Below are 15300 nucleotides of genomic sequence, written 5' to 3'. Positions count from 1 at the left end.
TGTAGTAATAAACAATATTAGTGTATCCATATATATCCTAGAGAAATAAAGGTGTTATTTTATTAGAATAAATGAATAAAGGGAAAATTACATAAATTTGACCCATTAAGCAAATTATTTATTTAAATTGGATTCAACTCAAATTATTTATTCGGGACCACAGTCTAAACTATTTATCCGTCCGCCCCTTATTCTATTCACTGAACCACTACTTCTTCATCTTTGATACCATTGGAGTATATATATACTGCAATGGTATCAAATAGTAAATGCGAATTAACAATTAAAAACAGGGGGTATAAAAGTAAGGAGCTAGCTGCTTATAAATAGTTTTCAGTTAAAAACGAAGGGAGGGTTATGAAAGTAAAAAATATATCTTTAAAGACGTCACATGGTATAATAAAAATGAGGACATAAAACTTAATAGTCTAAAAATAAATATATATCCAAAGTTAGATGGCAAGATAAATATATTAAAAAAATATGACAAAGGTAACTATAGTTTTTTTTCTAAAGATGAAGGATAAATATAATTAAAAGAGCAAATACGATCCTTTTTCTCTTTGACTATGTATAATAATATTTCCTATTTTGTTCTAACATTTTAATTTTTTACTTGAAGGGAGGAAATCAAGAACTGTGTACTATTCAACTAACGGTCAGGATGATCCGGTTAATTTTCGGCCCAAAATTACACGTCATTCGAAAAGATGCACCTTATATCGAAAACAAGAACAATGAAAAGTCGAAAATAACCCCCCTCCCTTCATTCTCCACGTTATCTGTTACTAGTTGTACCTTACCTCCAGTACAGTCACGTATCCTGCGCATAATTGCGCTACCAGTCAATAGACAGGGACTGCTACAAAAACTAGAATAAACACATTTGATTTCTGCCATTTTTATTCCATTCCATTTATCTTCAATGGCCTTTGCCTAGGGTTTTATGAATTTTTTCTAAAGTTACAAAATCTCAAACTGTAGTATTGCTTCTTTTCTTTTTACTCCGGAAAATACACCGCCATTGTTCTTATTCCGCGTCTCTCTCTATATAGAGAGAGAAATCAGGGTAAAGAGACTGAACTCTGTTTCTTGCTTGCTTGTTTTTCATTTCTTTTACAGAGTAATCTATGAAACAGTGCAATAATTTTGGCTGTAGTGGAGGTTCCTATTGAACCATTGCTGAGACGACAATATAAAGAAGTTGACTCGCTTTGGTGAAATTGTAGGTTCTTTTTCTGCTTGTTGATTAAACGGGAATTCTGAACCGGTGAGTCATGATTAGTTTCATCAATGTCATTTGCTTTTTATTTTTTAAAGAATTTTTTTCTTTTTTTGTTTGATTGGTTACTTGTTTGATGGAACGTATAGAGAGATTTTCATTTGAACTGTTTCACATATGTGTATAAAATTATTCAGCTCTGCTTCAATGCTTGATAAGTATGGGTGAATCCCTTACAATGATTATTTATGTGCGGATGAGTTTTACCAGGACTGATGTTGTTAACTCAGTTTAATTCTTGCTGTTTTTTATTATTATCCTAGTTTGGATCCTAAAACTGCTAAAGGAAAATAAAAGTCAGAAGAAAAGAAAAATATTATGTTGGAATCATGGTTTGGGTGGTTACATGATTTGGGGGGGGGGGGTTGTGTAGGGAAAGCTCCACCTTGAACAAGTTCTGGAAAATGAGCTTATCTAGATAAATTAGATTGATTTAGTGGAAGAAAAGGTAAGCGAAGTGCTTCTTTGAACCAGTTCTTGAAAATGCTCTTATCTAGATAAATTAGATTGAAATCAATGTTTACATGTCTACTTGGTGACCTTCTCCAGTTTCACAATGACTTTATTGTTCTTTATGGTTCCTATCAATTGGGTGAGGTAAAGGAAGCAGATGAGGAGTCAAAAAGGGAAAACAAAAAACTGAAACAAAAAGGCAAAAATACGATTCTCTAGACATTAGGTACCAATCAGGAATTTAAGGGAAGAAAGTTCAGGTACAACTTTGCAAGCTAGGAATACCCATTGGATGATGTCTGCTGAAGAGTATAAAAAAAAGAATGAAGAGAAGAAAAGAAGATGTAACTCTCTTAGTGCTTGTTTGGCTTAACTTATTTTAAGCAACTTATAACAGCTTATAAGCTAAAAAAAAATAACTTGGGCTACCCCAACTTATTTTTTTGGCTTATATGCTGTTTTCAGCTTATAAGCTCCTTTAGATAAGCTAAGTCAAACAAAACCAATTATTTTTTTGGGCTTATTTTAAGCACAAAATGGCTGGCTCTAAGTTGGCGAGCCAAATACTCAAAAAAGCTGAAAACAACTTATAAGTTAATCCAAACGGCTCACTTGTCTTGGTTATAATTGGCTAAATGTAGGCGGGAGAAGAAGAGTGAACAAAACTAAATGTGACACTCTCTAAGTTTTGGGCACCAACTGAGGAGGTGAAAGAATACTAAGACTTGGATTCTTATTAGCAAAGTAGTCATATATATGGGAAATGCAGTTGGACGCTTTCACATGTGTTAGGTAATCTTAGGTATTGTTCCATATCAGAGACTGGCTGCTGCCTGCTACAATAAAGATGCTTAGGATAGTGTAACTTTTTCCTGTCGTATATAAGATCTTCAAACTCCTATTCGTCTTTTAGAAAAGGTAAGAACATTTTTTCTTCATTGGATGTATTGGGTTGGCTGGTTGGGTAGGAGGTCAGCATGAATTTATCAAAACATTTTTTCCCCTTTTTTCTTTAGCTTGTCCTAAAGCTTCTTGTAATTGAGCAAAGGGATCATTCTATATAACTCAGGGTCATTTGAATGAAAAAGGTAATTAGTTACTTATAAAAAAAAACTAAAAAGGTACCTGTTCTGCAAAACTTACACGCGTGATATTCGGCAAATCTGCCAAATATTTAACATTGGGTTTGAGCGAACTCTTCCATGTCAGCATGAACAGAAAAGGTCAATGTAGTGCCACACTATGTACTCAACATCGCCTCAAAGAATCCAAGCAAGGGGAATCCAGAATCACTGTTCGATGAGGTCCACACCATGTATATTTCTAATATACAGTGAACTATGAAATCAACTTACCACTAGACATGAAAGGGTTGGCAGAGAAATGTAATGAACATGTTAGTCTGGTCTTTTATAACATGATGTAGTCATTTTGAACAATGAAAAACAGTTGTCCATGTTTTTCTTACTCAGCAGTCTGTCCAATGTAATTATCAAGAACCAATAAGGAAAACAAAATAGAAGAAAACAGTCTAATAGCTCCTTTAGTTGAATCGTTGCTTAATGATAAAACTTCAAATACACAGAATTAAATTTGCTCTTTTTGTTTAAGGTATACAATGCCAATTTTGTCTGTGTTAAAACATTGAATATGCAACACCAAAACTAAATTTATATATACTTAAAATTTGGCTTATGGAGTAGTTTCAAAATATATCGTACAATTTTTTCATGCAATAAATGTTAAAACTTCCATAAGCTTTGTAAAGATGCACAAGGTTCACTGTTCATGGGTTTTGGCATGAAGGGGTGATGAAGTGTCTTCTTTGGTCCATTCCGTGCGCTTACTTGCCTTGCAAATTGGATCCTCACCATGATGCTTCTAGAAAGCTTAGAAAGGTTGGTACTTTTCCCCGTGTACATAAATTGAAGCATAAAAAGCATTAAAAAAACTTATACTTTTCTTTTTACCGAACGCTTTTGCTCAAACTCTTTTTCAAAAAACCACCTTCCCATTGGGCTAAATTGTCTGAGAGGCCCTTTTGATCTTTTTATTGCTAGATAGATGACTAACATAAACGAAAATGTGAAAGCCTAAAAACATAACATGGACAAAGATCCCTGCTCCCATTGCCAAAGTCATTTTTTTCTCAATTTCATGGGAAGCAGGGTTCTAGGGAGATCGATGATTCAATTATTATGTTTCTTCTTTCTCTCATTTTATTGGCTCAATTAGCCTTTTAAGAGAAGAAATCATGGAAGAGGACATATGGCATTCTTCTAAAAGTTTAGACTAAATGAGCTCCCAGAAATAGTTTGAGATAAGAGTTTTATAGTAAAATAGTTCAAGAGGTTATAGTGCAACTCTAAATATACGTATTTACCCCCAAAAGTGGCTTGATAATTAGAGTTCATGTAGTGTAATTCGGCTATATGACTAACAACTTTTTCTTTTCATCTTCTACGTCTCCCATGACATGCTTTTGTTGATTTGAAAATATAGCTCTCAAACTCAAGACTAGCAAATCCTCTGCTCCAGCTCCTATGCCCAAGTCCAGGTACTCAGATAACAAATAAGGCCCCCAACCATACAATGTAAAGTCAAACCACCGAGCTCATTGAACATGTTCCTCGTTTATTCTACCTGCATATTCTAAGTATATTGAAGCTTTTATTCTCAAATTTCTGATGCTTATAATATCTAGGCTTAATAGAGTTAGAAAAAATTACTACTTGCTCCTAATGGATTAATTAGAGAGTACGACAGATTATTATTGATCTTATTTGCAAAACCTGTGCTTGTTGTCTTTTTTACATGGGTTTATCCAAGAATTTAGTCTAATTTGAAGCTAGAGAGATAACCTATTGAAGTTTTTGGATTTAACTACAAAAATAAAAATAAAATAGAAACAAAAATAGAAGGGTGTGGATATATGACAGCCAATGGTGCTGCAAAATTGACTAGCGGGAAAGTAGTTTTTTAAAGTCCTTAACTATATGGATATACTTCAGAAATTTTCCAGGTTATTGATTTGGCATGAAACATCATATAAAACAAATTTAAATGTTTGTTGCGTATATAGGAAGTCAATGTCTAGGTGATGAATCTACAACTACGACAATTCATTGGAAAAAATAGTTCAAAAGCTACCCCACCATCTTTCTGTTATTTAAATTTGTTTTGACAATGGCCAAGGTTAGCCTATTCGTCATTTAGGTCTGAGTCATCTTTGGTCTATGTCACATGTATGCTTCAACTTCTTTATAGATACTTCAATATACATACAAAGATTGCATATATGTTACATAGCCATAGTTGATGCTAGGACCATGTTCCAGCTAATCTCAACCACTTTACCCATATACTCCAAATATGAGTTTACTAGAGATTTTGCAAACTTGAACACATAATTGATTAGATTTTAATGTTTGAGATAGTGAGAAGCTATATATCAGCTTGTAGCAGCTCCAGTTAACACCAAATGCTTAATGTTGAAGCTTTGTCATCAAATAATGTTGTCATCTGATCTATTTGGCTAGACAATTAAGACCCAAATAAGTTGTCTATAAAATTGGTTGAGCATCAGTTTCTCAACTGTGGAAAAATTGGTTTAGAAAGAACTTGCAAGATTGGGAGGTTACAAAATCTCAAAGCTTGATTGGGATAAAGTTCGAATGTATTGCATGTTATGTATTACTATAGTATTATTTTGATTGCTTACCCGTCCTCAGTGTCCACAATTATTTGAAGAGTTGGTTCTCTTAACTTAAGGTCATCTAAATACGGATTGCTAGTTTCTTTTGGATTGATTTTTCGTTTGTTCCAAAGTCACTTTCTTGCACAAAAGCAATTATATTTATAGGAATTGGGACATTGTGGTGTCCAGCTTACAGTAGGCAATGCTATTTGAGAATATTAATTCTGTGCTTTATTCAAATATGCAGGTTTTTTCTACTTCTGGTTTCTTCAACTTTCTACCATGGGTGTGAATGAAAAACTTTTACACCTGCACAATCAAAATAAAGTTCGACATCCCTTGGCTGTATCCAGGCATGCTTTGTGCGATCTATCCAATGTTTCTCCAGTGGTTTTCCTCTACCTCTTAAAGGAATGCTATGTCTACGGTAAAGTTCTTCCCCACATTTTTTCTCTTCTTAAAAAAATTGCTGTCTGGCTTAGTTTTGATCATTCCATAAGTTTTAGAAACTTTTTTCCTTAAACATTTTACTATTAGATATCTGATTTCTTTTGGTTATTTCTTTGTTTTCTTGCCCAAATGACAGTTGGAACTTTTTTCAGTATAATGATCAATTGATTAGGAATTGATAATCATTTGTTGGGTGCTTAATATCTTTTTTCAAGAATTTGAATCATAACAAGGAGGGACATGTGTTAAATCCTTATATGGTAAAGAATGAAGAACTGTCATCCTACCTCTACTCCTCTGGTCAATGACATTTTCTCTATGCCTAAATAACCACACTGTCTCATGACCATTTAAACATTTCAAACTCCAAACTGGAAGAAAAAGAAAATGAGCCTGACCCATGAATTTTTGTCGTCTTTATTTGAAGTTCTAGTCTAAGAAAACGTGAGATATGTTTATCAGCCACTGGTCCACCTTGTTGATTTAACCACCCTAATGATGTGGATTGGTAATAACTAGTTAGAACTACATTTGGGGCTGAAGTGAGGCAATAGGTACGTTATATCAGCAGAGTGACAGTGCCAGAACATTGTGTTGCACTGCTTCTTTCTTGTAGGCGAAGTCATGAATGATTGAGGCATTGATCCAAAATGATGATTGTGAATACATTATTGGATAAAGATAGGAGAGCTGTAGATATTAAATTAACCATTTTCCCTCCAATGTCATTTGAACAACGTGATGATTTTAAGTGGACTATGCTAGATTATGTATCTGTAGAATTTGATAATCTACAAAAAAGAAATTGTTGAGTTTTTTTCTTCAACACCTTTGGCAATATGAACTATGAAAGATCTAGGTGTGATTTTCGTGTTCATACGTATGACGAAGACTTTACTCCTTTCCTTCATCCAAAAAGGAGTCGAGTCTACGAGTACTATTACTATCTTCTGTGTGTAGGAAGTTCATAGAATAGTTTCTGAGATGAATTAGCAGGTTTATGCTGCTAGAGAACAAAAGCTACATGTTAGTCAAAGAGTCACGGGCTTATTTCTTATGTTAACAATCATTGACTAGTGACTCATTTAGCAGTCATTGCGAAATTGTTGGTAATCTCTCAAGTTTCATTTGGTAAACCTAAAGCATGAAATCTTAGGGCAATGAAAAGGATCATCAATAGCTCTTGAAATAAAAGAAGTGGAAGTAATTTTTGTTTCCCTCTATGGTTGATAATGGTGTAGCTCAATTTGGTAATATTTGATCATTATATATTTTCCCACAAGTTTTTATTCTTAATAGGAACATGCAAGGCGACTGCCAAGTTTCGAGTTCTGCAACAGCAAGCATATGGGTTTTTGCACAATGATCCTCAACCTGGAGCAGCCATCTTTGTTGCGCAGTGCCTGTATGTGTTACCTATATTTGAGTCACACTGTGAAGGATTCAGTCATTTGATAATATCTGCTCTTCGTCATTTCCTGAAAGTGGGAAATGGCATGAATGGTATATACAAAGCTAAACTTTTGGCTGCCAAATTATTTCTTGCCATTGTTGATGGTACTCTGCATCATGAAGAAAGAGTCCTAGTCAAAATCCTTGAAGTTTTTGATGTCAGTCTGTCAAACATAGAAAAAGCTATGTATGACACAGATGAGAAGGGTCACACATGCCAGATGGCTAAGGTATTGGTTGAACAATATATTTCTAGGTTAGTAGAATCCCAGTCTTACATGACTGCTGTTTCATTGTTGGAACACTTCTCTATCCGGGAATCTGGTGAATCTTTTCTACTTAAAATGTTGGATAGCAACGAATACAGAGCGGCAGAAAAGTGGGCAACTTTTATGGGGAAGCCAATCTTATGCACTCTTGTCCGAGAATACGTCAACAGAAAACTGCAAAAGCACGCATTTGATGTTATAAGGCAAAACAATCTTCGGGAGGAGTTCCCAGAAATATATCATCAATACAAAGAAAGGCAAGTGGATTCCAGCCACTTTTGTGTTACTTCACCAGCTAATTTTTATGAAGAGTGCTGACTGAATGACAGTATTAGCTTACAGCAAACTGAAGAAGCTAGCAGAAAAGGGTTGCTGGGATGTTGCTGAGGCAAGGATAAATGATGATCGACAACTTCTTGAGTACCTGGCAAGTACACAGCTATTTTGACTTTGTCAATTGCTAATTGATTTTAGTGCCATTGAATTCGTTGTCAATTGCTAGCTCATTCTTGTGCTATTGAATTGTTGTCAAGATTTAAGTTGTTAGTACTCTTGAGAGGTGCTGTACATAGGCGTCAGAGACATTTAAGCTTCAGATTCATCTAATAAGTATATTATTCCTGGTCATTTTCTTGGTCTGATGAAAGGATGTGGTTGAACATATTCCTTAGAAATTTGAGTTCTTTTTATGTTATTGGGCTGATACTTCAAAGATTAATGTTCATGAGAGACAAGTTAAAAGTACCTTCTGGCTTTTGCAATATGTGAATATGCAGTATCACTTGGGAAAAAATTACATGTGTTGTATTTAATAACCTTTTTTCATGATAAAAGGTATATTTGGCTATGGAAGCTGGTTACATGGAGAAGGTTGAGGAACTCTGCGAACGGTATTCCCTTGAAGGTTTCATAAATGTCAAAGGTACATTGGATTCCTCTGCGTCGTGTTAAGTATCCAGTCTAAGCACTTTTTAAAGTTTTTAGATCTAAAGCACTAATGAGCTATATTTACTGACCTCTCCAAAAAGTGTCAATCTGCAAATGTTGAATCGGTATGAACTACAGGAACTTTGAGTCTGCTAAGATTGTTCTTTGACTATGTTTTCTCATGCTGCAATCCGTGCATTAAATCTTTGATGAGATTCTCTTGGTACAAAGAAGTGTATGCTTTTGTTCTATGATCAACTATTCTGAGATCCACCGAGTATGGCTATTCTGAAATGATGCGGTTTTCATTATGCTGCCTTTTATGTTGCTAGGACTTGGTTGATTATGTTTTTTCCTTCTTTTACTTATTTCTGGATGTTGGCTTGTGGTTTATTTCAGTAGTCAGCTCGAGCAAATTGCTTTTTGTCAGCTTAATTTTTTCTTACTTCTATAGAGCTTGAGGAAAGTATTCCAACACACCGATACTTGGAGCTTGATGAATTGTCAATAAAGGATGTAGTCTGGGTAGATGAAGCGAATGGCTTGCTTGATGCTACATACGACATTGAAGAATGTAAAGTTGTGGGCATTGACTGTGAGTGGAAGCCTAATTACGAAAAGGGAAGCCCACCTAACAAGGTGATTTTTGGATAACAGCTACTTTTTATAAGTAATAGTTCTTCCCACCTCAGTATCTTGCTCTTTTGTTCTTAAAGAGATGGTGGTAAAAAAGTGTGTTTCCTTGTTTCTCACGATCTGAAATCTGAATTTATGACTGATGAAATGTATTGGACTACCTCACAATCAGCTTATTCTATCCTGAAAAGTGAAGATATTTGTGTTGATATATACAGACAACAGAGTAATTACTCTTCCCTGAAATATATTGGACTTTGCTTCTCAGTCATCTTCCTCTCCCTCCACTATATATTTTTTTTGTTGGTGTTGAAGTGGTAAGTTTTTATTCATAAACGGCATTAAAAATGTGTTGGAATTATGTACATTGTGCTAAATGTGTGAAGACAGAAGTATACCCTATCTAAATCTGTAGGGATTCTAGTGGCTCTAAAATAGATTCAACTTCATTTACAAGTTCAATTCTACACTAGAAGTAAAACAAAAAATTGGCTGTTGGCCTTTATCCTCTGGATGTGATTGTGTTTATCATTCTTCTCTTTAAACCTGCCCTGATTCAGCTTCTCAAAAAATCAGCAGTGTTGTTTGGCATGGACCATTTGATTCCGACAAGTTCCAAAATAGTTGCCAAATCTGATCTGTAATTGGACAGTGAAAACAAAGTTGCTTATTGCTTTCTATATCTCCTCCACATTAGTAACACCTATTGCATAGCAAAATACCTCTTTTGTTATCATGGGTCAAAACAGATTATTTGGCAACCAGCCATGTGAAACATGAAACTTCATAAGGAGCTCTTGATCTTTAGATCTGCTTCCATAGCCAAGGCTATGGCATCATCTGCTGCTCGTCTCTGGTAATAATAGCCCAGTAATATGAGTTAACAGCGTAGATGTCTCTCTTTCTCCCTCCATTATGAAGAGGGTTGATAAGAAAATGAGCCTAGAACCCCAATGATCTGTTTGTAATAAGTTTAGCTTTCATGGATTCACCTCAAGTGACAAAGGAAGAATGCATGTGAGTATATCCCATTTTATTCTCTATTCTTTTTGTTTGAATCTATTATTTACTCATATAACTCTGTGGTCATTATTACTTATAAGTCATGGATAGGTTCTGCGCTAATCCTAGTCCCTTTTTTGGTCAATTTCACTCCCTCTGTGATCAGGCATAGTACATAATTAGGTGTTTTATCCATCTCTTTATTTTGTCTTTGATAGAAGGTTCCGAGTCTTCCGTTGAACTGAGTTTAAAAAACCCTTGCTAATATGGAAGTATTTGAGAATGTTAACTTTTTGTCTCTCGTGATGAACAAAGGGGTTTGTCTAGTAAGTAGCCTTTCAATGCTTTTCTGTGCAATGTATCTCATTTTTTTGCAATGTGCTCGGCGAGACAATTTTGGAGCTAGAGGATATTCGCCTTCTGTGAGATTGAATAAAGATATGATGTTTCCTACCAATCTCTTTTTTTGTATAGTCTGGTTTGTTGCCTTTCTGTGCAATAACCTTTCATCCCTTCATATCAAAATGAATAAGCTTTATATTCTTTGAATTGATTGTCCTTATTGTTGGGCACGATGGAGAATACATTTAAAATGAACCGACTTCTGGGGAGTAAAGCAAATGCATGTTTAACAGTATAATACCTTTCTATCTCCCCGTGGGACAGGTTTCCATCATTCAGATTGCTTCAGACTACAAAGTTTATATACTAGATCTCATAAAGTTATATGGAGATGCTCCAGATGTACTGGATGACTGCTTAACCCGCATATTGCATTCTCCAAGAGTACTGAAGCTTGGTAAGAGAGAACATTCTTTTAATCTGTGGGCATTTTCCTGTTTATAAGTCTATTACACCTTTTCTGCTCCAAGAAAGAAAACTAGTTGATTTTCATGGCTTCCTTTCAGTCTTTGCACTACTTATATCGAACAGTATGTGTCCATTAAGGGGGACCACTGATATACCGAGATATTTTTGTATGGAACACATTCCTGCTTTTCTTTGGTATACCAGTATATTTTCGATCGGTATACTCTATTTGCAGACAAAATTCTGCTGTAATAATCTGGTATTTTTCAGGCTACAACTTCCAGTGTGATGTGAAGCAGCTTGCTTTATCTTATGGGAAGTTGCAATGCTTCAAGCACTATGACATGCTGCTCGATATCCAGAATGTGTTCAAAGAACCAAGAGGTGGTCTCTCTGGTCTGGCAAAGGTAATTCGTACATGTATTCTGCATTCCTGTTTGTCGTTGCATGTTTAGTGTTTTCGTATCAATATGCAGAGTATAAATTCTTGTTGGTTTTGTAGTGAAAAGAGATGCAATATTAATAATAAGAACGGTGAATGAATTTTAGTTCTTGCTTTTATTTGATTTCTTTCTTGATACAGAAAATATTGGGTACTGGATTGAATAAAACAAGAAGGAATAGCAACTGGGAGCAACGGCCTTTAACTCAGTTTCAGGTATGTGTACTAAATGATGTACCCTTTATAGTATCACAGATAAAGGGTAGTACTAGTATGTGGAATAGCTTCCCGCATGTATTCATATCTAGTATGGGGATTGCTGTATAAAGTTATACTTGTTGTAGTATGTGGATTGCTGTATTTTTGTAAAGTAACGAGATTAAGAAGCTAGTGGATTTGTCCTTGTGAATAATATGATATGGTCCTTGTGAATTATTGTGGTTTTGGCGCTGTAGTTATTGATAGTAATACCTCTTATTTTTACTGTTATGCAGCTAGAATATGCTGCTCTTGATGCTGCTGTTCTTATCCACATATTTCGTCATGTTCGTGGCTACACACAATCTAGTGGTGACCAGGATGGGCATTCCAAAATTGAGTGGAAGTCTCACATTGTATGAATAGAGTACCTCTTCTTGTTTTTTCCTCTTAAGACGTCTATTTTTCGTCAGGCTCACTATTCTTTTGCTGTGTATTACTTCTATGAATAAATTTTTGTATAATCACTTTAACTTGTGCTGGGTGTTTTGCAGGCTTCCCACACTGATAATTCGAAGATCTCCAAAAAAGAAGCTAAAAGGCGAAAGGCCATGGCCAAGGCCAAAACTGATAAAGCTCCACAAAGCGTCGAGACTAAGGAGCTTACCGAACAAACTTGAACTTAAAGTTTGGAAATAAAGTTGTTATGATACACCATAGTTTTACTCACATGTAAGTATTTTTCTTGTGAGAGACATTTACAGTTTAAAGCCTTAAAACGGTTGCAAGTTTGTGAGTTTCTATAGAACAGCAAAGTTTCAGTTACTAATTTGGTTAAATTAGTTTTGCTTGGTTTTTTAGAATTCTAATTTATTTTTTCTCCTTGGGCCAAAGTATAATTGAAAAGCTATCTAATTTTTATTATTTAAGTGGGGGACGAATATGGAAAAGATTAAATGGAACACTTCAAACTCCCTTTTAGAGATATATATTAAAATTTTACCGACTTTTCACATCTCCAATTTTGGATTTATAAATAACATTGAGATAATTTTATTGTTGCTCCAAGATTCCTCTCAAAATTCCTAACTATTGGCAAATAATATCAAATCAGGGAGATAATTTTATTGTTACTTCAAGACTTTCCTCAAAATTCCTAATTATTGGGAAATAATATCAAACCAGGGACTTGCTGCATTATGTCACTGTATGAATTGAGAACGTCGATTGCTAGGTTCAAAACTATAAAAACTTGGAATCTGTTTAATTATCATTGTTTTTTTTATGCATCGCATTGTAAGAGCGTAATAAAACTTGCCATCAACCTTGATTATTATATTGGTATATACACCAGGTGCAAATAAGTTTTACTCGTCAAATTTCCTTCGCACTCACTTTAATTTGCCATTATTTGTTTTGTTATTCTTTGTCTATCCATGGTCAATCTTTACCCCTGAATGAGACTAAATTTTAGTTTTTATTTTATACACTTTTACCCCCTTAATTAGTCATCAGTGTATTTTCAACCTTCCGTTTATAGAGTCCTCTATATATTTGCAGTCCTAACATGCATTTCTAAAGCCTTAATCTTCTCTCCTCCATTCCTCTCTGTCTCTCTACCACAAAACCATCACAAATTAGTCAGAGAGAGAGAGAGAGAACGAGGAAAGAAGAAACTAATGGAAGATTTCACGTTTGCTCATCGGAGATATGTCAACAGCGGGCAAAGAATGGGAATCATCGATGATAAAGCCTATGCAGTTAATAACGTCTACGTTATTCATGCACACAATAATAATAATAATAATTTTGGGACGATGGATATGATGCGACCATATTCTCAGAAGAATAAGAACGAAATCGCAAAGTCGAGTTATAAAAAAGGAGGAGGAGAGAGTAGTCGGACATGGTACTCGAACCCAGAGTTTAATAGAAAGAAGAGGGTGGCCAAATATAAGATATATTCCATGGAAGGAAAAGTTAAGACATCTTTCAAAAATGGTTATCGTTGGTTCAAAAATACTTGTTCTAGAATCATTCATGGCTTCTAGGCATGTAACTAAATTGTTTCCCTTTCTGTTTATGTAATATTCATCTTGTTGTATTTCTTCATACTCTTCATCTTGTTCATATTTTGGTTATTTTTTTCTCCAAAACGTAATTCCTTTTGTGTAAAATATGGGATGGATTGTGTAATTTTTAATTAGTTTCTATCGATCTTTCACTCATTTAATTATTTTCTTTTGTTGTGTATAGAGATTTTCAATGATATTGTTAAGACAATAAGTTTTTATAGTATATTAAATCAATAATAGAGCGTTTTTAGGATTCTTTTTTGTTTTTATTTTATGAATGAGCACTTCAACGTCTATATTCTTATTCACTTTTTAGCGTTTTTTTTTTTTTTTTTAAATATTTAGATTAATCTAAATGACGAGATCTGTTTCAATCGAGGTTAAAAAATTGGTTTTATATTTATGGAGGTTAGAAGTAGAAAGGGTAGTTGAGATATACTTATATTTGGTATACATATATTAATGCCTCTTATAACAACTAGGACATCAATTCATGATTCATTTGCCTTATGGAAATAAAATGTTTAAGTTCGAAAGCTGCAACTAAAAGTTATGAGAATGAAATATACAAATTATTAAGATGGCCCTAACAATGATGATTATTTGGGTTCTAAACATGATTCAACATTTCCTTTTTCCTGTTCATGTATTTAATTATGTAAATTTTGTTAGCCATACTATTTATTCTTCTTGCCTGTTTCAAAATTATGTCAAAGGGTTGAGTGTAGCATCCTTCAGAAACGACACAACTTTTTTATCTTCACAAGGTAGGGGTAAGATTTGTGTACACTTTTCCTCATCAAATTTCACTTATAAGATTACACGGTGTATGTTATAGTTGTAATACTCTGGAGAGAGGAGAGAAAACACTGATATACATAAGCAACGAAAATATTTTGTGGAGCATAAAACGGATGAGGACATTCAACATCGCCCTCTTAGGGCTATTATTGAAGACTATAGTTATTTGTTGAATGTCAACAAGATAGCTATTAAACATATCTAGAGAGAAGCAAACTAATGTGCCGATCTTTTAGCAAATGAAGAACACAAGCATGATAAGGAATTTGATAATATGAGAAAATGCGCTTAAGAATATGAAGTTTTTTCTCATGATACACGCCTCGCCTATGCGACAATTGCTTTTGAAACATTGCAAATCTTTAATGTTTAATCTAATTAATTATGAACTGGTGGTTAATTAGATGAAGTGATTACCGGGGTCTGTTTGTAATCATTGGTAAATCCTCACCTTTGACTTTGAGGGTAGATAAGTGTGTGATTAGTTTAGGAACGGTTGGTACAACAAATGGAACTGCTTAATTAAGGACTATTAGAGTATTATTATTTTCTTATGGTCACATCATATATATAATTTAAATTCTACTGTGCGAATGCATATTTTTCTAAGTATTATTTACTTTATTACTAGCATAAATTGAAATGCCCAAAAAAAATTGATCGACTATTTTATCCTTCCTACTTAAGTTTGCTGAAGAAAAAAATACTAAAAACAGAAAACCATATCGACAACAAATAAAAAAATTTAATTAATAATTATGTATAATCATAGGTAGTAAGAGTTGATCCGAGTAAGTTAATGATGA

General features: G+C 34.2%; 1 protein-coding gene across 6 annotated transcripts; it reads left to right on the top strand.

Annotated features, from left to right (window-relative positions):
* Positions 1 to 804: 804 nt before the first annotated feature.
* LOC129886104 (uncharacterized) lies at positions 805 to 12447 on the top strand. 6 transcript variants are annotated; one of them, XM_055960639.1, is made up of 14 exons: positions 805 to 1069; positions 1230 to 1270; positions 3542 to 3633; positions 4238 to 4292; positions 5680 to 5859; positions 7182 to 7860; positions 7946 to 8030; positions 8438 to 8525; positions 8985 to 9169; positions 10835 to 10967; positions 11249 to 11385; positions 11562 to 11636; positions 11915 to 12034; positions 12173 to 12447. In XM_055960639.1, exons 3-14 carry the CDS (start codon positions 3547 to 3549, stop codon positions 12296 to 12298), a joined length of 1950 nt encoding a protein of 649 aa, XP_055816614.1. In that variant the 5' UTR covers positions 805 to 1069; positions 1230 to 1270; positions 3542 to 3546; the 3' UTR covers positions 12299 to 12447. The 6 variants fall into 6 exon arrangements, with proteins under 6 accessions (XP_055816614.1, XP_055816613.1, XP_055816611.1 ...); XM_055960638.1 differs by having other exon boundaries at positions 1160 to 1270; XM_055960636.1 differs by having other exon boundaries at positions 1140 to 1270.
* The last annotated feature ends 2853 nt before the right edge of the window (positions 12448 to 15300 follow it).

This window comes from Solanum dulcamara, chromosome 4 (genome assembly GCF_947179165.1).
Source record: "Solanum dulcamara chromosome 4, daSolDulc1.2, whole genome shotgun sequence".
Lineage (NCBI taxonomy): Eukaryota > Viridiplantae > Streptophyta > Magnoliopsida > Solanales > Solanaceae > Solanum > Solanum dulcamara.
This window is presented reverse-complemented; position numbering and strand designations above follow the sequence as displayed.